At 42.9% G+C, this 24974-nt stretch overlaps 1 protein-coding gene across 6 annotated transcripts in view; it reads right to left on the reverse strand.

Moving 5' to 3' along the window:
• ampd2a (adenosine monophosphate deaminase 2a) overlaps nucleotides 1-24700 on the reverse strand; it is a 43915-nt gene extending 19215 nt beyond the window's left edge. For 2 of the 6 annotated variants that reach the window (XM_080785118.1, XM_080785117.1), the window contains exons 1-3: nucleotides 24596-24700; nucleotides 23863-23955; nucleotides 695-825 (exon numbers count right to left, since the gene is read on the reverse strand). In XM_080785118.1, coding sequence (XP_080641244.1) covers nucleotides 695-825; nucleotides 23863-23884 — 153 coding nt within the window. In that variant the 5' untranslated portion in view covers nucleotides 23885-23955; nucleotides 24596-24700. Of the gene's footprint in view, nucleotides 1-694; nucleotides 826-5671; nucleotides 5728-11681; nucleotides 11820-23862; nucleotides 23956-24595 lie in introns of those variants that run through there. The other 4 variants (XM_080785120.1, XM_080785119.1, XM_080785121.1 and 1 more) reach the window with 4 other exon arrangements.
• Between the last annotated feature and the right edge of the window lie 274 nt (nucleotides 24701-24974).

The following is a 24974-nucleotide window of genomic DNA, read 5'->3' on the forward strand; positions in this document are numbered from 1 at the left end:
CATTGTTATGAAATGCTAGTGATGAGTCATGTCGCTCAACTTTGCGCACCTTGTCTTGTTTTATAATAACCACTGACACTGGCAAGTTCTTGATATATTAAGTGAACATGACCAGATTAGGTAAATCCCGGCACAGCCTCATGTGTTTGTCGCAGAATGCCAGCCTTTGCGGCCGTAGGCCCTTACTTTTAAGCCGATTCCAGCTGATGCGGTGAACTTCTGGTAACAAGGAATAATTTCCGGGGCATTCGTTAGAGACTTAACTGAAATGCTGAAACAGTCCTGCGAGGTCACAATGATTTTTCTATTGACCTCCTAAAACATGGATGTTTTGTATGATCACCTCAATCTGAGCTTCAATTCCAATACAAACAAACTTTTAGATCATCGCTAGCTCTGGTCAGGATGAAGGAAAATAATCAATGACGTCATCAAAGCGGGAGGGAAGCGTTGCCTGGCGACAATGACACCAAGAGCTGGTAAAAATCATTATTAAACATCATAAACTTAGGACCCGTTCGATCTCGTCCTAGGCGATCTGTGACCATAAATATAACTCGTCCAATCTCGCTCTGAGCAGAAAAGGAGTTTTAATACTAGAGATTGAGAAATAGAAAACCGTCCCATTAAACTCCCATTGCGTCTCCACTCTCCACCTTTGTGCATTGTGTTTGAAGCAACACTCAAGTCTTACCTCAGCAATCTCCTTATACTTTTCGTCCATGAATGATCGCACTAGGTCGGCTTCCAAGTATTGTGAGATGGGGGTCCCTGGTAGGGATCTCTGGGGCTTGAGGGGCTTGGGCGCTGTTGCACCACGCAGGTCTAGAGACAGAATGAGAAAAGGGGCATATCATTATTTTTACATTACTATAAACAATGAGCAAAGACACTTGCTAAACTCCTGTATACTAATTTAGGGCTGCTGATTTAGGATAACTATTGATTAACAGGGTGAGACGGCGGCAGATGATTTGCTGTGGCGACCCCTGAAGGGAACAGCTCAATTAATAGATTTAATTTTAAAATTAAGAAAGGATTCAAATTGATTGTTTTGTAATTGACTAAACCTATTAGCTACTTTATCTCTATGTTATACTTTGTTGCTCAGTGGTGGTGTGCAAACAAATTGGAAACACAACTGAACCACAACCGATCTTGTAGAACTGCTATTTTTGCATTATTTACAAAACTTTTAAATAGAGAACTACTAAATTATATCCTGTCTGTTTCATACGTCAGCTTGTGATAATGAGCTTTGCCAAGTTCTCCCAAAATGCATTGAATAATTAAGCAGCAACAACATGATTGTAAATGCATCTCACATGATACCAGGCAGGCACAATATGGACACGATCAGAAATAGATACAGTGTACAGGTAGTCAGGTACCAGACACGTGCTGCCATGGAGACAGGATGGTGCATGATAAGATGAAGAGAACACCGTAACCCCACACAGTAACCCTCATTTACTTCAGAGAGCGTGTAATGGGATCCTTACAGGTAAATTAACACGAGGGATTTTGCTGTGTGGAAACTCTGGTGTGTGTGGGGAGGTACCCAAATTATATTTCGGTTAAAATGAATGCATTTTATTTATATAGTACCTTTCCAAACATATAGTTACAAAGTGTTTTACAGACAGGTTAGAAACAACAATCAAACAACATCAAGAACATCAGAAATAACAAAGCCTAGAATCACATCAAAACACATAAATAAATATATACATATACATACATACACATAATACATATATAGTCACATACATATAAAACTGAATTAGGAAAAGCACTTGACATACAGGTGTGTTTTTAAAAGCGGGCACAGTGTCTCCACCTGCCTAAGAGCCATGGGGAGGGCATTCCAGAGCGATGGTGCGCGGGCCGCAAAAGCCCAGTCACCTCGGGTGACAAGGTGAGTTATGGGTGGAACTAGAAGGGCCCTATCTGCAGATCTGAGGCTGCGCACCAGCCTGTGGGGTTTTAGCATGTCCGTGATGTAGCTGGGGGCTAGTCCATGTAGGGCTTTGAAAGTGATCAATAAAAATAAAAATAAATCAACTGAATGGCTGGAAAATGGAAATGAAGAGTTTACATAGTACACATAGTACATGCATACACCTTCCCTAATGTATATCTGGTTTTAGTATTTATTTATGGTGTATTGTCTCTATTATTAAGGGCGGGGGTCCCGAGACATTGCCAAATCATTTCCGGGGGTCCCCGGCCAAAAGCGTTGAGAACCCCTGCTGTAGCTCACAGGGAGCCAGTGTAGAGTAGCCAGGATTGGTGTGATAATAGTGATATGCTCACGTTTTCGTGTGTTCGTGAGTATGCGTGCCACAGAGTTCTGCACCATCTCTAAAGGAGAGTTATCAGCTATTGGGGGCAGTTCTCCATACCATGTGACAATGGTCTTGAGTTAAATAAATGAGGTTGATGAGGATGATGATGATGAGTTTTTATTGTAATAAATGGTAAATTTATATAGCGCCTTTATCCAAGGCGCTTTACATAGATTGTGCATTACATTCACCCATTCACACACCCATTCATACACAGATGGCGGCGGAAACCATGCAAGACACCAACCAGCACATCGGGAGCAATTAGGGGTTCAGTGCCTTGCTCAAGGACACTTCGACACCAACTCTGGGGGAGCCCGGGTTCAAACTGGCAACCTTGTGGTTACCATCCAGCCACTCTACCCCTGAGCCACCGCCGCCTGTAGATTAAAAAAGCTACGTAAAATAGCCACGCATCACATCACGAAGGCATGACCATAGACTGGCATGACATGATTTTTCTTTTTATAAAATATTGGCTACTAATACGGACTACAACTAGTAGTCATTTAATCTCTGCACTGATTCTGTAAATGAAAATCTACATTATAAAAACCAAGAGAAAAGTGTGGCTATAGAAAACACGGCAATAGTAAGCGTACACACACACACACACACACACACACACACACACACACACACACACACACACACAGGAGCCTTCCCCACGTGCTAGAAACAGATGACTTTTGAGATGTTAAGATTCCACACCTTGCAACAACAAAATAATACCAAACCTGACTACAGGACAAGTATGTATTAAAAGTAACAAAGGACTGCGGCACAATTTTGTTCACTCGCTCAAGCACCTTGTTTATGGCGTTAAAAGGAAAACAAAATCTATGTCCAATAAGGATACATCATAAATCAAAGACAGAACTCTAGTTGTGTACACAGAGGGCAATCCACTAATGACTTATACAACGTGTCTCTGGATGGGTGTGCTGTGCTCATCGTCCCATATAATTGTTTCCATTATTAGTACCTGTGTCTGCCCTGTGAAAATGAGTCTTTGCCATCTGCCTCCTTCTTATAAACAAACGCCCTGGCACACCAAGCTCACTTAGGACTAACTGCGACTGCGGCAACGGAACAGATCACTTTGCGATGGGACATGTCTTATGTTTAAAGTTGCTACAAACACTCAGATGACCAGTGGTGGGAACTGGAAAGTAAGTAAGTACATTTACTTAAGTACTGTACTTAAGTACAGTTTTGAGGTACTTTACTTGAGTATTTCCAATACTTTTACTTCTACTCCACTACATCTCAGATTCAAATATTGTACTTTTACGCCACTACATTTATTTGACAGCTTTAGTTACAGTAGGCTACTAGTTACTTTGTAGATTTGGATTATTATTACAAAACATACAATACCCACTTCAGCCCTATATACATTTTGGCCATTTGAAAATAGCAGATCTGCAAGCTCTCAATGTGTCACATTGTGAGCTTGTAAATCCGCTACATTTTGAATTACGGACCAGGCTTTCATTTTTGATGTGAACGAAAATTAAAGCCTGGGTACCGAGGCTACAACACAACATGAACAGTGGATTATGTTCCACATGTGTAGTTTGTCAACACTTTTGGCGCAAAACAGCGGTAGTAGGATTGCAAAGCATTTAAGCAGCTTTACTTAAACTACCGTGTCATGTTGTTAATTAAAGAATAGAGAGTAAGCTTCATTCTAAACCATTTAATTTAAACCTGTTGGCAATATTAGGTAGGCTTTCGGCTCACACCTTCATGTGCTCTTGTGTGTGTTGGGGCCTGATCCTGACATCCATAGTTTAGGCTTTCCATTATCATTTTGAAGATGAAGAATATTTTTTTCTCTCCGAAATTTGGAAACATTTGGAAAATAGGACGTAATTACTGCTGCAGAGTCAGAACACACAGAGAAGAATAGGTCTCTGTATTGTAGCGTGGAAGAATTCAATCAATAATCCATCATAGTTAGGCATGAGGCACACAGTGAACGGAGCTTTGATGGGTTTTATTTAATATAAAGAGAGGTACAGACAGTACAGCAAAAATAGCAGTTTTCAGAAGTCTTTATATGCCTACAAAGTTGTTAAGATATAACCTTGAGATATTTCATTCTCACACAGCAAAAGTATACAGTAGGCCCACTACCTTCCCACTCTGGCTCACCCTGGCCAATATGGGGATTTGGGTAATTCTAAGATTCAGTCTTGGTAATAATAGTATTTAATTAATTTCTGTGTATTTCCTAGTCCCAGCCAATCACAGAGACAGGATGGGATAAACCGCAGCTTCAAACAAGGCATTTTTGTTACTGCATTGAATATTTATTCATCACCTCAAAGAAGAGTTAACACAGCCGGAAATTAGACGGCACCCGGGAGCAGTATGGGTTAGTGCCCCAGCCTGTGTCTTCCGTGAGGAAGAAGCCCAACAAACCCACAGTGAGGCCTTTAGTAGGGCCATGCAAGCCTCAAGTGGAGCCTGCGGTACCACCAAGGGCAAGGTGGAGCCTGCGGAACCGTTGCGGCATGAGAATCCACCATTCCTGAATAAAGTGCCTGGTGCTGGGAGTCTGGTGCAACGCACAGGGCCTGACCTGGTGAGAGCAGGAGTGGACCTGGTGAGACGTAGGAGGGGCCCGGACAGGTGTCACTGTGAACCCACAGAGCCTAGTCCTTCCATGTGCCAGAATGGTACCTCCCAGTCCCGGCAGAGTAGTTCAGGAGGAACGGATTGTGTGGCCCTGGTTTTTCCCTAATTGGACTTATCGAGGGTAGCTACTGGGACGTAAGTCGGGACTCCCGGCTGGGTCACCTGAGTGAGGGGTATGATGTTGCGAGACCCGAAACCCAGATGACCTTGGGATACATCACTGAGGATACGTCCCAGGTGCATCCATTTATGTATGTATTTTGTTATATTATACACATCTGTACTGTTTAGCTTTAGAGGAAGAGATTGCAACATGTGACATCCATGTTTGTATACAGTACATTAAAAATGCAGCACCACCGTGTCTAGCTAGTAGTATAATGAATACTCGTTTGACAGGTGCATGTCATTGTATCTGCTGATGTAATCATGCAATGATAATTATTTACATGAAGTAATCAAGATTGGACTCTTGATCTAAAAATAGACAAATATGTATATATATTTATATTATATGTTTTTGCATAATATTGTTATCCCCATTATGACTGCGGAGATATGCTCTCAAAGGATAGAAATGCATATTTATGTATGTTTAACAATAAACATATCTGCAGAAACAGATTAGAATGCACAGCAGGCATGGTGATCTGGATCTTTAAGCTAGTGAGCAGTACCTATTTTGATGTGTGTTTCAGCCAACGATCCTACAGGGGGTTATTGACAGTCAGACCTTCAAGCCAAGGAGGATACACACGCACACGCACACACACACACACACACACACACACACACACACACACACACACACACACACACACACACACACACAACTGTAAACACATGTATATGCATGCATGTGTGAATCCGTACAAAGATAGATACATATACACAAAGTCATCACCAGTATAGTATCCAGACATAATCCCCATGCGTCCCCACAACAGATGCCTCCTAATCCCCCCACCCCCCAGCCTATTTCTTTCAATGATATCATCATAGTAGGGAACACCAGTCGCCAGACCACATACACTGTAAACACCACAATAAACACTGAGTGACAACTGAAACTTTATACCTCAAGTTTTAAAATACTGTATATGGAAAGTCAAGCTTTGCATTTGGTTGACTGATTTGGGCTCGGTCAGACCGCAAACTAGACAGGAATACTGCACCGCAAAATATCAAGTTTTAATACAACACTGAGATGCACTGAGTGCAAACAAGACTTCTATCGATGGCGTGTGCCCGGTCCAGAATGATACCAGAGATAGGACCCATCAGATCACACACCATTAATAAAACATGCAGAGCAGGGATACACCACAGTCAGACGATTCATATCGCCGCTGTCGGGCAGAAAGCTCTTATCTCCGTATTCAAACCTTTTGTGTTCTTTTGTAAATTAACTCCCTACTTCATCATACCACAGCTTAACACAAAAGCAACAAAAGTAGCAGATCCACAAGCTGAAAATGCGGCACAAAGCGACACGTTTACCGTTTTGGACATAATATGAGGTTTCCACAGAGACATCTAGAAAGGAAACACCTACTGTATACCTCATGGCCCAGGGTAGGACGTCACGTTACGTCTAGTGGCTAAGGTGCATATCACTCACCTACAGTATAAGCTCTATTGCAGCATGGCAGCGAGTCTCAGGTTCGATGCCTGAATAACTAATGTCATTCATCAGCTCTCTCCTGTTTCCTGTCACTCTTCCACTGTAGTATATCCAACAAAGGCAGAAGCCTTTGTTGGACAACAAAATAACTTGATAATACTCCATGGATCAGAATAGAACAAAGTCTAAAAATAACTGTCATCACAAAATGGCTAAGATGGATATAATAATATATAATAATGACAAGTCAAACTTAGGATTCTTTCATGAAGAATAGCTTTATATGCCTGATGAGTAACCCAGTGCTGTGACAACCAAGGCATGGCAGAGTGTAACCAATAGTAACCAGTGGACAGTATTCTATTCATTTTGTGCAAGTCATTTATGAAAGGGCTCCACATGGGAAACGAAGCCTAATCGCCCATGCCCTTGTTCCCCCCGTCAGCTCTCTCTGCGTGTGCTTGAAACAAGCGCTTTGGTTGTTCATTTTCAACCGCAGTTCCTCGTCACGTGTCTTATCTTGGCACACAGGTTGCATGACTGCAAACTGTAGCTTCTCCGCAAAGATGCCCTCGGTGTTGTACGTATGTTTGTACTGTATGCATTTGATCACAGACGTTCTTTCTTTGCATAGTCTCTAGACCAGTGGTTCCCAAACAGTGGTCAGTGGGCCAGGACCCGTTTTTACTCGCACACTGCAAGTATTTATTTTTCTTCTTTTTACAATTATTATTTCAAAAGATTTAGAAAACAAACAAAAAAATTATAATTACAGTACAGAAATGTACTAAAGAATTTAAGTTTCCATATATATAAGAGAGAGAGAGAGAGAGAGAGAGAGAGAGAGAGAGAGAGAGAGGGGGGGGGGGGGGGGGTTGTTCGCTACTTTTGAAATGGGGTTTAAGTGGTATGTATTTTTGTATGTTTGGGTCCCTGGGAGACACCACATTTATTTTCTCGAGATGAACATTTTGGGAATTGCTGGTCTAGACTCTATACACGATAGGCAAATTCTTGACACCGTAGTCAGATTGACCTTCCTCTCCCTTGGATATAACTAATGACACACATGTATACGTCCGGCCGGGGAAACTCTCCCCCCTGTCAGGTGAAAAGAAGCAGCTTGGACTCCTCATGCATAGAAGGAAGCATGAGGTAAGTCCGTTGCTCCCCCCCCCCCTCCCAGGTTGGCAGAGCGCCAAGGATTACATTAGATAATTGACACTGGGTGAAAAAGATGGGTTGCAAAATCGTGGGATAAAAATTATATACAGTATAAAAGAAAACACACATGTATGTCCCTTCTCTGTGACGATCACTGAGAGCTCAGGTTATGCAGTGGTTCTCAAACTGTTTTGGCTCAGGTAAACCCCTGTAAATAACTATTTATCCACGGCACCCCTGCATTACATTGTTACTTTATAGCACCTTACATTTATGTCATATTACAAGTAAGTAAATATGTAAATCTTTCCCACTAAGATAGTATGTCACAAGGAAAACCTGATATTAGGACAGATTTGACGTTTAACCACTTTAACCCCGGCATCCATATTCTGGAGGGAATATTTGTGACGCCTTGTGAGCTTGTAGATCTGCTATTTTTGGTAATAGTGTGTGCGCGCCGCACGTGCATACTGTATGTCTGGTGTGACAATGCAATGTCTAACCACTAATCTCTCTGAACTATGGACTCGGTCCATTTGGTTTCCTTTTTGTACATACTATACGCTCTCAGAGTTAAATTTTAGAGTGTAGAGTAGATTAGGGTCAAATGGGGCAACTACTGATTATTTTATTTATTATTTTATAGATTACGTATTTGATTGATTGAATAATCAAGATGCGTGTGTGTTGCTGTTTATTGCTTTAATTGTTTACATTTGTATTAATATATCAGCTGTTTTTTTAACACTTATTAGCATTTTTAAAAGCATGTACTTTTGAATACAATATTTCCCTTGTTAGAATTAGATTTTAGAAGTACACCAGTACTTTAACTCAACTACAGATTTGACCATCTTTCACTTGACCAGGAGGGGCACTACACTTCACCCCTCTCTATTGACCAGGAGGAGCACTGCACTTCACCCCTCTCTATTGACCAGGAGGAGCACTGCACCTCACCCCTCTCTATTGACCAGGAGCACTGCACTTCACCCCTCTCTATTGACCAGGAGGAGCACTGCACTTCACCCCTCTCTATTGACCAGGAGCACTGCACTTCACCCCTCTCTATTGACCAGGAGGAGCACTGCACTTCACCCCTCTCTATTGACCAGGAGGAGCACTGCACTTCACCCCTCTCTATTGACCAGGAGGAGCACTGCACTTCACCCCTCTCTATTGACCAGGAGGAGCACTGCACTTCTCCCCTCTATATTGACCAGGAGGAGCACTGCACTTCACCCCTCTCTATTGACCAGGAGCACTGCACCTCACCCCTCTCTATTGACCAGGAGGAGCACTGCACTTCTCCCCTCTCTATTGACCAGGAGGAGCACTGCACTTCACCCCTCTCTATTGACCAGGAGCACTGCACTTCACCCCTCTCTATTGACCAGGAGCACTGCACTTCACCCCTCTCTATTGACCAGGAGCACTGCACTTCACCCCTCTCTATTGACCAGGAGGAGCACTGCACTTCACCCCTCTCTATTGACCAGGAGGAGCACTGCACTTCTCCCCTCTCTATTGACCAGGAGGAGCACTGCACTTCACCCCTCTCTATTGACCAGGAGGAGCACTGCACTTCACCCCTCTCTATTGACCAGGAGGAGCACTGCACTTTACCCCTCTCTATTGACCAGGAGGAGCACTGCACTTCTCCCCTCTCTATTGACCAGGAGGAGCACTGCACTTCACCCCTCTCTATTGACCAGGAGGAGCACTGCACTTCTCCCCTCTCTATTGACCAGGAGGAGCACTGCACTTCACCCCTCCCTAATGCACCAAGTGGCAGAAGGGGATGACATACACTTTTCTAAATATTCCCTAGGAACCACATACAGTACAAGACACAGGCAGACTTCAACCACTTAACCCATTAAGAGACCCAATGCGATTCTAGAAATGCCCTCGTGCCAGCCAAGGACCCTTTCAAGATTTTCCTTTTTTTCCCTCAAAAATAGCAAATGTACAAGCTTGCAGCGCGGCACAAGCTTGTATATCTGCTTTTTTCACAGATGCTTTCCCGATTTTAAGGGTTCAATCCTCTTGTCTTAGTGAAAAGAAACTGGATTGCAAGTTGCAACTGTACTTCTTTCCTTCTACACCAAATCTACTCGCCAAAAATAGCAGTATCTATACAAGCTCACCACGCGTCCTTTTGGCGAATGTTCCCCCCAGAATACTGATGATGGGGTTCAAGTGGCTAAAACGTGCGCTGTGTAGAATGGATGACAAAACAATGGACATGATACACACAGCAGGTGACCTGTGTGACCTGTGCTTCTACACAGCATCACATTCACTTACACAGACCTCTGGTTAAAGGCACATTTTTACTGCAACGCAGCCTTTAAAACCAGCAATCACCAGCAATCAACAATAGACTCGATATATATCTCAATACTATTTTATGCAAAGTCACAAACAATATCTAGTCTCATGTCACTATCGTTATAATATTGAGTGGTGCTGTGTTGGTTTAAAAAAAAAACATGAGCCTTCTCTGCCCTAAGGAGGCTTCAGTTTTTGGCACAGAGGTAAACCAGGTCACCGTCCTGCTACATTCCAACACATTCCAAATGGATGTCACTCAGCATGATAGAGGTCGATCGTTCTATATCAGAACATTGACAGTGAAATCCCAGCTGGGCACTGGGTCAAACTGTGTGGACTTACATCAGTGACAGTGAGTGACAGGCATGCATGCGACAGTGAACACTATAGGCCTTTACACTACCACTGAAGATGCTACTACTGTATACTATCACCCTGACACAGTGACATAAGCTCTGCTGCTGACCCTGAGCCAACCTACTTTGCTACATTTTGCTTGTAGTGTGCTGTGCACACTACAATGTCAACAGACAGACTGCCGGCAGGCAAGCCTCCCCACAATTTCTCATTAGTCATTATAGTCTACCGATCAGATTACACTAGTGTCAGTCTAGTGTACTTTATGTGGATTATGTGGTCGTCACACACCGATATTTTGCACCTACAGTAATCCCATCATGTACATTGTTTTTCTAGCACCTCAACTAATGTTCATAAGTATACAGTATACATCTACTGCTATGCTCATGCACCTTTTGTGTCTTATCTCAGGTACCATGAAAATATCTAGATATTTTGTATTGTATTTTTATCTCCTTTTCCTCTGTGTGCCCCAAATCTTCCAGAACGGCCTATTATAGTGCCACCATGAGGCATTGTTTATATTACATTGTAGAATCTGCCTGAGGCCTTAATGGGTTAACTTGTCAATTGAAATGATCAATAGTCAACCAAAATGTCATGATCACGACAGCCCTGTGTAGTCTCTCACAGCTCCAACACCAAGCTCTGCTTTGAATGGCCAGACAGCAACAGACCTCTTCTCCCCTGCCTGTCCATCGCTCCTGCAGATTCCTTGTAAATCTCCCTGGCCTCAGCTCAACCTCATTTTTACTGCGCTATTGTTCTGAGTGGCGTTTACGTACTGTCAGCAGCAGCAGCAGCTTACTGTGTTTCACTTTGTGCATATAAACTTGCGTCACAGACACTGTTAAACTTCCAGTTAACATGGTATTCAGAAAACAGGCCCTAGAGTCTATATGACTCATCATTAACATGGTACAACAAACAATACTCTCCTAGCCTGTTCTCACAGTTCCAGTTACGATCGCGATGGCACTGCGCTGACTCTTGTGGGATGCTGGGACATGCAACTAGGCCTGGGACGGCTGCTGCACCGTCCCTCCCCCACCGGCACAGTGGATGGAGAGAGTGAAAGAGAGAGAGAGATAATGTGTGTGTGTGTGTGTGTGTGTGTGTGTGTGTGTGTGTGTGTGTGTGTGTGTGTGTGTGTGTGTGTGTGTCAGAGGAGGAAAAGGAGAGACAGAGTGCGCTCTCACCCACACACAAGCCGTGGCAGCACCAGGATGCTTGGTCTATCTTTCCTTTCCTCTGCTATGTCGTTTCTCCTGGTGACTGTGTCCTGTCCTCCAGTGTTTTACCCAGACTCCCTCTCTCTGCCTCTGTCTCTCAGCTGCTTCCTGGATTGGGCCGGTTTTCTGAACACAAACAGGCTATAACAGCACAGCCCACAAGCTCCCCTATTTAAATGCCAGTTGGAACATACTACGTGGCAAGGAAAAGGGGGGGGGGGGCTGGGTTGAACCATTTTATGCTCTATTGTGTAATACAGTGGAGGAGGTTTCTTCCGGAATAGCCACTCCCCCTTCCAACCCCAACTCATGACTGTGATTGATTTCATGAATGTAAATATTCTATAAGAACTGTGTTATTGGTTGTGTGTGAGGTCTCTCTGTGTGTGTGTGTGTGTGTGTGTGTGTGTGTGTGTGTGTGTGTGTGTGTGTGTGTGTGTGTGTGTGTGTGTGTGTGTGTGTGGGGGGGGGGGGGGGGGGGGGGGGGGGGGAACTTGCATCACTGCGCAAGGAAAGACTGTTTACTGCGTCAGAAAGGGGTCATGCGACCCTCACTAGGGAAGTTTCCTCTCCTCAGACTGGGATGAACTGAACTCTCAACACTCCCATGGTAGCTGTATAGCAGTGGTTCTCAACCTGTGAGAACCACTGCTATCATGACACATTGTGAACATGTAGATCTGCTATTTTCAGAGCACAACCTTGTCTTTAGTTCTACTGGATCTCTTCTCACTAACCTTTTAAGTCTAGTTTTTATTTGTTGACTAAATTAGTTCTAGTCATCACAGGTTAGTTTTTATTCTGTTTTCGTCAGTGATAAAAGGTAGTCGATGTCATAGTGTTAGTCAAATCAACACTGCTGTACACCTAGCAAGACACATTGAGAGCCAGGGAAAAACACTAGACACAGACACAACAGCACACCTCCCTGTGGGAAAAACACACACAAAGGGCAGACGCAAACCATACTGAGGTCTGAATTCTGGATAAGTCCTCATTTTGGTGAAACACCAACACATACAAATAACCGAGCTGCCTGTACGCAGACTAACCTAATTACACAGGACTTAAGAGGTTTTCGCTCAGAGGAAACGGTGCTACCGGGCTGAAATAAGGATTTATTTTTTCATCTGTCTAAACTCCTAGTCTAGCAGGTCTAACTAGCAACATATAACCAAATTATGCTACTGTGCTGCCTGTCACCCCTATGAGTCAGTGTCTCACTTAATGCAGTCTTGCAGGGAAGAATTAACATCAAAACATACCGAGACCTACATCTGATGGAAGGTCTACCTTTGGTATTGTGCTGTAAATAGATCAGTGGTTCTCAACCTGTGGGTCGGGACGCCCTGGGGGCTCCCCACATGATTTAAGTAGATCAAACAATCAAGAAAAGTGAGACATAATCATCACAATGTGATCTTGTACATCTGCAATTTTTGAATAGCCAACACGAAAATATAAAACGACACGGATGCTTTCCTAGTTTTAAACTTTGTGTGTCTTATAAAGTCTTTGTCCCTGTTTCCTGTAATTCTAAACTGTACTATCCGATAAACGCTGAAAAGCCCCCAAACTATCTTAAAAAAACAAAACATAACATTTTGCAAAACAAAAGTGAAATCTAGCGAAACATACAGCTGGGGTCTTGTGCAGTTTGATTTTGGCACTGCTGTCAGTGCTGTGCACACAAAAACTGATAAACAACTCTTTTCCCAAAGGAAAAAACAACAACATGACACAGGGGAGTGACCCTCCATCATTTTCACTCCCATGCTCCCAGAGACAACAGCAGAACTAACCTTATTGTTTGAATCTGCCCAAACAAAAAGCCTCATCTCTAAACCATGTGTCAAGTGAATCAAATGAGACAAACATTCAAAACACAGAGAAGAAGGAAGGCACTAGAGCAAACACTGACCCCTGTTCTCACGTCTCAATGTTACAAATCACACCCTCTGAGAGTCAGCCATGAACATTCTCAAAACAACACTGTATCCTCTAGTATCCCAACAGTAACACACAGTTCAATTACCCACACATCCACAATTACGAACAACACACATGTGCGTACGTACACCGCTGAAAACAAACCGTTTCCGCCTCCACCACATTTCTGATAATCAGGTTCTGTTTCCAGTCACTGCACCAGTCAACAAGCACTCCATTTAACACTGCTACTTTCACAGTATCTCAATATAGCAAAGAGGATCACCGTGCTACTTGACACTGACAACATTTAGCATACAGTACTGTACTTAACATTGCTTGACCGCCTGGAGATACTAGAGGTTAAGTATACTTTCCTTGAAACAGAGGCTGTATCTGGGATCAAAGACAGAGGTGGCAAAACCTGCACGAACAGTCACCCACTGGTGTATGCCATGTCTCTGTCCTCGAAACGTTTACAGAGGCAGGCACAAGTCCAGCCAGACACGCACGTGTGCACACACAGACAAACGTGCACAATTTCAGGGTCAAGGTTGCTTGTTATCGCCCATCATCACACAAACCAAAAGCACTAACAATTCCAGTAGCTCAACCCCAGAAGCATTGGCAAAGTTCTAATCTACATGGAGACAATGAAGCCTGATTTATACTTACAAAAAGAATCACACCCATGTGAAGTGAGGGTCACTCTTATCATCGTACAGCATCATGACGTAACATGTCGATTTGCCAGACACAGCATATGACGTAAATTCTCCTTTCATTGTCAATGGCAACTGTGACACGAGTTAGGTACAAAAAGCTGTATATAGGAGGGGCTCGTGCCTCATAAATACTACAAATAAATGATCTACAAGCACACAATGTGAGTTTGGATGGATGTCTTATTTGCCCTTCTAGAAATGTGCAGTTTAGTGAGTTAACCCAGGGAGCTGATGTGCAGCACCCTGCGATATCCAACTCCCTGTGATGTGTGCATGCGTGTGCTGGATTTGTGTCTGTGTGTACATAGACACAAACATGCCTGCCATGCAGGTGTTTGTAATAGGAAAAAGAAAGTGAACAAGATGATGACAGGAAACAGGCCTTTAACCTGAAGGGGCCTATGTTGGCCTCATTGGCCTGTATGTCACAGAAGGATCACGGGGCAAGACACCAGCTGATACTGATTCAATGAAAATTGATGCCCATTATAGCCATGGATAGCCGTATGCTTTGCTGTAACTCTTAGATGAAATACAAGCCATCATAAACATCCACATAAATATATCTGTCAACCTACAAATCACCCAGTGGGATAGAGAGTGTCCTATGGCCTTGTGTGGTTGAGCCTACGGTAGTTACAGTGTGTATTGTGTGTGCGTGTGCATGCGTGTGCGCGTGTGTGTGTGTGTGTGTGTGGGCTCTGATCTGGTTACCCCCAACTCCACCTGCCTCAGTGTAATAGCCATAGACTTGGTTTCTGGTGTTCCAAAATCCCTTTTACAGAGCAGACAGGGTTTTTCTGTTACATCGACAGACCCTGGCTATTCTTAGAAGAAGAAAGCCCTGGAATGTTCCATCCAAGCGGCAAGCACAGACTGAGCTTGCACTCAGTCATGTCTGACTGCAGAATAGTTGAGGACTCAGGACATGCATTAAAACACACACTCACTGTCATCCCAGAGACTCCCTCTAGTGGTGACAGGGAAAGTCTGAATATCATGATACACTGGTACTGCAAGACTAAAACGAACAAACTAGAGCAAACATATTTGACAGTAAATAGTTTCATAACTCATTTTGCTTTTCAAACCCTGCACAATTGTTTTTAAGTCTGCAACCCAGTGGTTCTCAAAGGTGGTGTCCGGGGACCCCCGGGGTCCTTGGAGGGGGCACTTCTTTTGCCCAGCAAAATAAGTTAATGTAGCATCACTATCATTTATCCCCCAGAGGAGATTGTGAGGTGCAGTCTAGACTCTAGTGACGCACAGCCCTTGCACAAATTGTTTTACTTGACTTGAAAAGGTTTGAGAACCACTGCTGTAACCAACTACGTTAGCAAGGTTGAAGGTTCTGACATTTAGGCTTGTTTCAGAAAGCAACAGGAATGTCATACATCTATCAGGAGACCACAAGTAAAACTACCTGTAATTTTCATTTGTATTTGTTGACATATATTATTGGGTAAATGTATTATGCTATGTATGTTGAATGAATTGAATACATAGGGCCGCAATGGAAACAAGTCCCCAGGACGTTTTGGTGTTAATGTATTCAATCATATCAATCAATCAATCAACCTACCCTACTATCGCAGTGTCCCAGCAGTGAGTGAGCGCTCAGTCAAACTCCAAAGAGGTACAGTAGGTATGAATGAACTGGAGAACTGTGACAGGTTGCCAGTCGGAGTGGATAACTAACAGCTACACCCACAGCCGCATCATTGAGGTCCACAGGGAAGATAGGGGAGAGGGGCTCAGTCCAGTCAGCAGGCCAAAGTCCACAGTATGACAAACAAACTGTTAATGGAGAATTACCCTATGCTTCCTGCTGACAGCTGTGTTCCTACTGCAGCTGATATGATGCACATGATAACATTTTCAGTGAAGCTATATACCAGATAGACTGGAAAATATAATCAGTCCATTCTGGTCGTATACACTACAGTTTCACAGAAAACCTCATAACATACCGATAGATTAGATAATGTCATGCACATGATGTTTTCTGTGAAGCCAGCAGAGATGTGAAATTGGATCAAGTGCAGTAAAGAAAGCAGAGTAAAAAGAAAAAAGACAAATGTCACATCACATCCCACCAGGATGCCAAAGTGAATAATGCCAGAGGTGGTGTTCCCTCCTCCCCCACCAAGCACTGTAACACTATCTATTACGTCATATTGCTTCTGCCCTGAACAGCCTGCTTTCTGTGATGCAGCAATGGCCTGGTGGAGGGAAACAGCCCGTAGGCGGAGTGAAGGACTCCTGAGAAAAACAGGCGGGATAATCAATGCTTCGGCAGCATATTAAGGGGTGTACACTGCTGTGTAAGAGAGCTCTTTCAACCACATTGACAACATTTGGTCAAAAGTGAAATTTCAAATTACATGCAATATTCCTGCCAGAAGGACCATCAAGGAGCAGTGATGCAGAATGGAGATAAGATAACTATTTGTGTAATTATACTGTGGTTACTGGGAGGGGATCAAGGAATTTGCATGTGAATGTGAATCTCATCGCATATACTGTGCCAAGTCGTTTTGCTGTTGTGAATATCTGTGAGAAAAGCACACAAAAAGGTCGGCCAAATATGGGTTCCTGTGACGGCCTGTGAGTGCAGTGGGCTCAGCCAAGCGGCTAATTGAGGGGTCTTAAATGACTGCGCAAGAGGAGAGACCTCTAAGTTATTTATCACTGCTGCAAGGAGACGAGTTGCTTTAGTACACAACATACAGTATGTGTGCGGATGCGTTTTGCTGCCTGTGTGCTGCTGCTCATGCAGCCTTCCAAACATTCACATTACTCTACTGAAGCCTAATGTTCAGTGTTACTCGCCACAAACATTTTCTTCTGAAAATCAGGTTGTACAACAATGTACAAATTAATTTTATAAGGTTTTAAATTAAATGAGATCCAAAACAACACATTGCCGTGTGGATTAACTGCTTGGCTAAGCAGCTACTGTGGGTGCTTTGAACAATGGAGCAAAAACACCAGTAACTTCAAAGCTAATCACAGTGGAGCATTGATGTATGCTGATGTAAGCTACAGTCTAAAAGGAAAACTAAAATTCTGACACTAATCACAGTATGTAGTTTTACTTGAATTATTACAAAAACATGTAAACGTATAATAACTTGTAAACGTATAGTACTGGCATTCATAAACATTTTACACTTTAATGGTAATTCTCCATGACTAGCATAATTGATAATTTTTTTGAGGCCTAGAGCCAACAGGCATTAGTTAGTGGTGGTTAGTGCATTTAAATGGATCATGTGGTCTATATAAGTGGTCTAGCATCTCCGTGTGTGTGCTGTGTGTGTGTGTGCGTGCGTCACTATTGTAAGGGGTGAATCAGAAAGTACCGTATTTAGTAAACTGATCGTTCAAATATCCGACATCTGATAACCACATAATAGCAACAGGAAGGTTGCCAAGAAGTCAACACCTGCTCCACTAGCAATGTAAATACAACAAAATTTGCAACAGTGGATTAAGAATGTGAAAGAAACTAACTTTCATTCCAAGAGTGCAAAGGTTACAAACATTGAGGTGGGACGAGCAGTAAAATACATTTCACAATTAGATTCTATGGGTGATAGAATAGTTTCAGAGAAAAGCGGGGTAGGATGAAGCGGGAACCAAAAGAGAGAAAAAATAAGAAATAAAGAAAACACGTGGTTGCTTATATACTCCCCTCCACAAAGATAACATGGCTTGACCAAACAGTTGGAGTGGCCATTGTGGAGTTGATGGCATGAGATAAAGGGGTGTCCAAACCCAGTCCACGAGGAGAGGCCATAAGTCAGAGCCTTGATAAACCGTTCTGGCTGACGCCTGAGTTATAATTAGTAGTATACTACGAGTAGGCAATCTATAAGGTCACAACATGTGAATGTACTATTCTCGATGCGTGACAGTCACACGCCACACTGCCATCTTCTCAATCCAATATCTCTTGCCTGCTGACAACAAGCCCCTAGGGTTCTATACTAAATATCTTCACCAAAGTGTAGATCAGCAATTTCCACAAAATATTCATCCCAGGATAGAGACACTAAGGCGGTAAATTAACGTATATGTTTTTACGGAAGACAAATAACTTACTGTTTGTTTCTAACTGAGAATAATATAAATAGTTCAGTACATCACTCATTTCGAAGCCTGTTGTTCAGAGTGAACTGTGAAGAGCTTGAATTCCTGAACATCACTGCACAGGAATCTGTGCATCTGTCTGACTCCAGAACACCACAACTTAATGTTTCTTTGAGATATACCCCCCACCTCACCCCGAACATACACACACAGTATTCCACTCACCGGGGCTGGTGGTGCTCTGCAGGCTTCCCCTCTTGCGTAAGGGGGATTTGGGCTTGGGGTTCCCTTGTCCCTTACTCGTGCAGGGGGATGACATTGTGCCGCCTGTCTTCTCGTTACGACTCGAGCGCAGTGAGTCAGAGCCGCAGAACAGCCGGCTGAGGGAGAGGCCAGCAGCTCCTGTGACGAACGTGCTCTCTCGCAGTCAACCCAGGGTGGCAGAGCAGCAGTGGGGTTCATGCTGGGCCTGTAAAATCCCTCTGCAGATCTAGCTCCTCCTCCCAGCCAGCACCATGCCAGCAGCACTCTGTCAGGCCCCACAGGGGCCAGATGAAAGGCTGCCCAAGGTTTCCCTCTCGTAGACAGGGGGGCCATCCTCCTTGGTTGCCCCAGCAACCATGGGATGAGCTTCCCCATAGATGATTTGAATGAAAACAGCGGTAGAGGAAGGCATTGCAGAGACTGACGTTACAGTATGACAGCCGGGAAGGCTGAGAACCAAGGTGCGTGCAGGAAACAATGTGTTTTCTAGATAGAAACTCTAGATGTGGCAAGACTAGAGAAAGAAACCTACAACAGAGCATCTAAATTCAAGTGTACAGTGTTGTTAAAACAAACGTTAAGTTTAAAGTTAAAGGTCGATATTTTGATACCGTACTACCGTAGTAATTATTGCTATAGTGTTTGTTCAGTTAACGGGTCTATCTGTCTCTCTCTTAATAAACAGAAAATACATTTTCAGGTGTGTCACCAATTTCATCCAATCAGGAGAGAGAATCCATTTATCATTCTGCTCATGTTCTTGTTTAACCACGTCCAATTTAACTTGATTATCCTGCTATTGCTATTTTTATCTCATATCCCGACCTGAAAATGTATGTCAAGGAGATGAGATGACCCCAAAAAATGACATAAATAAAGAGGAAATCAAATTGTAAGCAGAGAGACCCATCTTAGTTCAGTATTATAAGCCGCAATGTGAACTGAACTTTAAATCTCTTCTGGAAAAGTCTCTGGAGAGAATGAACAGGCAACTAAAGCACAGCGCATGCATGGGAAGTGAAATCCTTTAGGGCTGCCATTATGTACTATAAATAGTCCAAAAACAGATACCCAGGAAAGCCAAGTGTGTAACCCAGAAGTCTGTGTCCAACTTCCTCTATTATGAAGTATGCTGAGGGCCTATTATTCAAATTTATGGTCTATGTGGGCTTCCAAAATGGGGTGATCCTATAATTGTTCACTTGATTTTGTTCAGAATTTGACTGCGCTCACTGCTGCTTTTGAGATATTTATTAAGTATAAAAGTCAGTAAGGCACAGTCTTGCTTAGCTGCCCTACATGAATAAGTGGGAAAACACAAGGGCCAGAGTATGGGGATGTTGTTGATAACTTCATATAGACAGCCTTCAATAATTAATTGCATAGTGCTTTTTCAAGTGCTCTAAGCACTTTACAATGGTTCATTCATTCATACATTGGGAGGTGAAGCGGCGACCAGTCGACAGTGAGGACACTTCTCACATTCACACACCAATGGTGGCAAATTCACACGGACCAACTCATTGGAGGCAATGTAGGGTTCAGTGTCTTGCCCAAGGACACTTCGACATGTGGACAGGAGGAGTCGGGAATTGAACCGCCGACCCAGGGATCATTGGACGACCTGCTCTACTGTACCTCCTGAGCCACAGCCACCCCTATTCATATCAGTCCCATGAACTGAAGGATAAAGATAAAGTCTATGCAGTCTATGCAGAACTGTCCTAGTCTGATTTATTACTGTGAATATTGGTATTCAGATGGTTTTCATTCACAGACTCTACACTGTAGTACAGACTATGCGAGCACATTTTGCCATCTAGTGGTCTGAAAGTTGAACGCATTTGAGGGGAAATAATATTGGCCAGACTGAACACTGTCTACTCTAGAAGCTTCTATTCTGTATGGCAAATTTTAAATGTTTTTTCTTTCATTCTTGAACATCAAAATCTTATCATAGTAATAAAATTACATATTCACCGAAACTACGAACCAACTGACCTAATTCATCATCAAAGCTTTTTTTTTTCTTGATCTTGATATATGAATGAATGAATGAAATTTTTATTTTCGTGTCATGCCACTTTGGCCCATCCCATATGGGATTATATGACACATTTCACAGAATACACTGAATACCACACTTCCTGTTCATACATTATTCTAACAAACAAACAAACAAAACAAAGAAAATAAAATAAAACGAAAACAATCATAACAAGGCCATTTTACATATAAATGGCCCTCCTCCTCAATGACCAGGCCTTCTCAAGGTATGAGGCAAATGAAAAAGTGTACTTTTGAAACAGGCGCTTCAGTCTCTCGAAGTCCTCCAACCATACAAATTCATGGTTTGGGTCTATCTTATTAAAAAGTCTCTCCCTAATGGAATTGTAGAATGGACAGTAAAAAACAAAATGCATTTCATTTTCGATTTGCTTTAGATCACACAGACTACATAGTCTATCCTCCTCCATCGTGCCTACATATCTACCTGTCTCAATATGCAGACCAAGTATGCCAGCTCTAATTTGGGCACACAAGGATCGTTTTTTCTTTGACATATTATACTGTACATAGTTTTCTGTCTTGTAGACCTGTTTTATCTCACAGTATGTGCGGAGCTTTGGTTTACACCATATATCCAGCGCCCATCTATCCTTTACACCCTGAAAAATAATTGATTGTATTACTTTAACCTCTACTTGTTGTTTACTATAATAGTGGTCCTCATAACCAGCTCTCATAAGAATATCGTACATGTCCGTAGCCCATACGCCCCTGATCGAAGTATCCCACACAAGAATCTTTCTTACAATTCTGTTAGAGTTCAACCCCAGTATTCTGTTCCACAGACGTACCATGTGCACACTCCACCGTACCTCATTGGGTTCCCACCCCGTATCCCCCAAGATAGCCAGGGTTGGTGTGAATTTGTGTACCCCCAGGAAGTATCGCATTGCTCTATTATGCACGGTCTCACTTTTAGGGTATTGTTTAATGTTTAAATCCCCACACTCCTGCTACATAATCCAACACTGGACATACACAAGCCTGGTATAGTTTGGAGTAGGTAGAGAAACCAATATCCCTCAGGTTCTTGGTTTTAGCTATGACCCCCCCTAGTGCTCTATTTGCTGATTCCGTCAATAACATAGCCAGCCCCAGTCTTGGGTAGACACAAATGGTAGAATGTTTTTCCCAAAGTGCAAAAACAAATTGCCAAATTAAAACAGGTAAGAGCTGATCTAGTATTAGTAGAAGCTGAACAACAACACAACACTCCAATAATAAATCTGACCCAATTTTTATGAGCAAGCCGACGAAGTACCCTCTGTGAAGCAGCAACAACATGCACAGTTAGGAAAAACAGAGGCCTACTTTGTATTAACCCCATTAAGACCTGAGGCCGATTCTACACGTGCCTTCTAAATCAGAGTAGTTCTTGTATTTGGCCACAGACAGACACCCCATGCCCATCTGAAAATGTTTTGTGGCAAGAACCTCCGGAACAGAAGATCAAAAGAGATAAGATCAAAATGTTCTAAATCCTAAGAGCTATATATAATAATAATTATACACACACACACACACACACACACACACACACACACAAGGAAAGACCTTGCCCGCTTCTTTATACCTAAACCATAACACAAAAAAACGAATCATGGACCATTTAAAGGCTCTTACCAACCAAGACAGCAATTCTTAGACCGTCTTCTGTGAATCTGTGCCTCTGCTGTCTGGTAAGGCTTTCTGACTGCACATACCCTTTTTCTAAAAATGAGACTAACTGTGGACACTGCTGGCTGCTTGGCTAGACTTTTTTTCATTCCCTCAGTGTGAAGCTCAGGGATTCTGCATTTTTGTTTGCAGAAGTCACACCAAAAAGCTCCAATGGGAATGCTAGCCAATGGGAAATGTAACCAGTAACTATAAGTCCCATACATCCCCCACTCCACAAAACACACACCTTCACTATAGACAAAAACAAATATTATAAAACACTTGACACATTAACTGCCAGGCATGAATTAATTAACAGTGTTTTTCATTGAAAACCCTTATTTTGAAGACCCATGGGATCAGAGACGTGAACCGGATGTAAACAAACGCTGTGTGGAGTGACGGACGATTCTATTTTCTTTCACCCGGAAAATACATTTTGTAAACGTGATCATAGTAGTTATGAAGTTATGTGTAGTTATGCATAGTGGCCCGGGCGGCTGGCGTAGCTGTCTGGGCACCTTGGCTGGTAATCCAGTCTGGCAGTGTGCCACGGGCCGATCCCGGCGGCCTTTACTGTGACATTTCCTGTCAGCCTACTTTCATCTATCCCTCTATCAATAAAAAGAAAAAAGGCGAAAGCCAAAAAAATAAAATATATGCATAGTAGTTCTGAGTAGTTATGGGCCGTTGAATAAAGCTTTTTTGACCAAAAACGCAATCTGGGAAAAGAATACAAAATAGAAATACCAAGTAGAGATCGCTTTCGAGGATGCTGGATTCGGGCATAGCCCCATATGGAAGTTGAAAAGCTTTAGCGCCTCCCCGGCGCCTCCCCTGGTCGAAAATTTCCAACTGACTTCAGTTCACTCGACATGCACGCGTACACGCACACTTCCTTGATAAACATGGAAGCGACTGACAAAAGACGGGACGTAAAGGCTCAGTTCAAATGGCCAGTTGGATTTTCTGGGCCGCTCCTAAATTTGAATTAGTATAAACCTACATGGGCCCTACACGTTTTGGATTAATGATGTGGTAAGGATAAGAAACGTTTCTTGCGGAAACTTGCGCCGTTTCTGAAACGCGGTGGGAGGGGCCCAGTGTGTGACCTCATCTCGGAGCTACAGAATGAGCGTAGGGAGAGGGCACATATGGGGCTAGATTCGGGCACAGTTGAATCACTGAAATCTAAGAATTTCAGCTAATAAGGTATGTATGTGTGGTGCGATGGAGGGCTGCAAAAAGTAATCTATATACAGGGGTTCTCAACCCATGGGTCACGACCGGAGGGGGTCGCCAATTTGTTTGTTTTTTGGGGGGGGGTCCCTAAATTATTTTAAAATAAATGTTTTTTGTATTAATTATAGCTGCTATAATACTGTCACATTGGGATGTTCACTTACCATCTTCTTTGCTGCTTGCCATTGCTGAGGACTATAGCTGAGTCTGTGGGTGGGGGCTTGTGGTAAAGGTAGATACCACTTTACCTGTGATGTCTGCAGAAAAGCATAAAAGTAAGTTAAAGGCGATATTAATGATAATCTTTATTTGTATAGAACTTTTCAAAAACAAGTTTACAAACAGACATAGCCTATGAAAAGCAAAATGCTAAATGTTTACAATCAAGAAATAAGAACATGTGGAGTCCATTAGAAGTAAAAGGAAAATCTGTCCATTCCTCTAGTTAAACCCAAATATATAAAATTAGTTTTTAAAGACTGGACCCTGTACACCGAGGTAGCCTGTCTAATTTCTGCAAGTTTATTCGACAAAATATTCCACAATATCATCCGTCTGTAAGTAGAATATAATCGCTAAGCTATGATCAAGAGTAGGCTACGACTGTCAGATTTTATCTTTTACTTTCGTACTACTGTATATGCAAATGTGAAAATCGACTAAATACATAGGAGTCAAGGCAATTACCTATCCAATATCTGAAGTTGCGTTGTTTAACCACGACATTAATGTCGTTTTTATCTAGGCTAACTGTGTGATTCCGCAGTTATACACGGTTAGATAGCGCTATCTAACCCACGCAGTGTTACCAACCGTTTAGATATCGCAAGAGGCAATACAATATATTGTATACTATTTTAACTAGAAAGAAAACAAGTGGCTAACGTGTGATGTCACCTTTATTTCCAATTAGTTTTGCAACAGGATGTGTTTTGTCTGCTGGGCTCAGGCAGCTCCGGCGTGGTTTTATTTTGGCCAGAAGTTTTCGTGCATTCACTGCACTGTTTGTGTGTGTGTGTGTGTGTGTGTGTGTGTGTGTGTGTGTGTGTGTGCGCGCGCCCCCCACCCCCGCCCCGTGCGCGCGAAGGAGGGACTCGAAATAATGTGGAAGTGGAAACTTGAAGGGACCGCCCTAATGATGATGCAGGCTGAAAAGAAGACACCATGCACGGACGGACGCAGTGAGAGGGAGAGTATGGGTCATAGTCCATCCTTTCTGCCGTGACTTTTACGAGATGCATTGCATTGTGTGTGACTGACTGCACCTATATATACC

The sequence above is a fragment of the Protomyctophum bolini genome (assembly GCF_963924005.1).
Source record: "Protomyctophum bolini genome assembly, chromosome: 2".
Lineage (NCBI taxonomy): Eukaryota > Metazoa > Chordata > Actinopteri > Myctophiformes > Myctophidae > Protomyctophum > Protomyctophum bolini.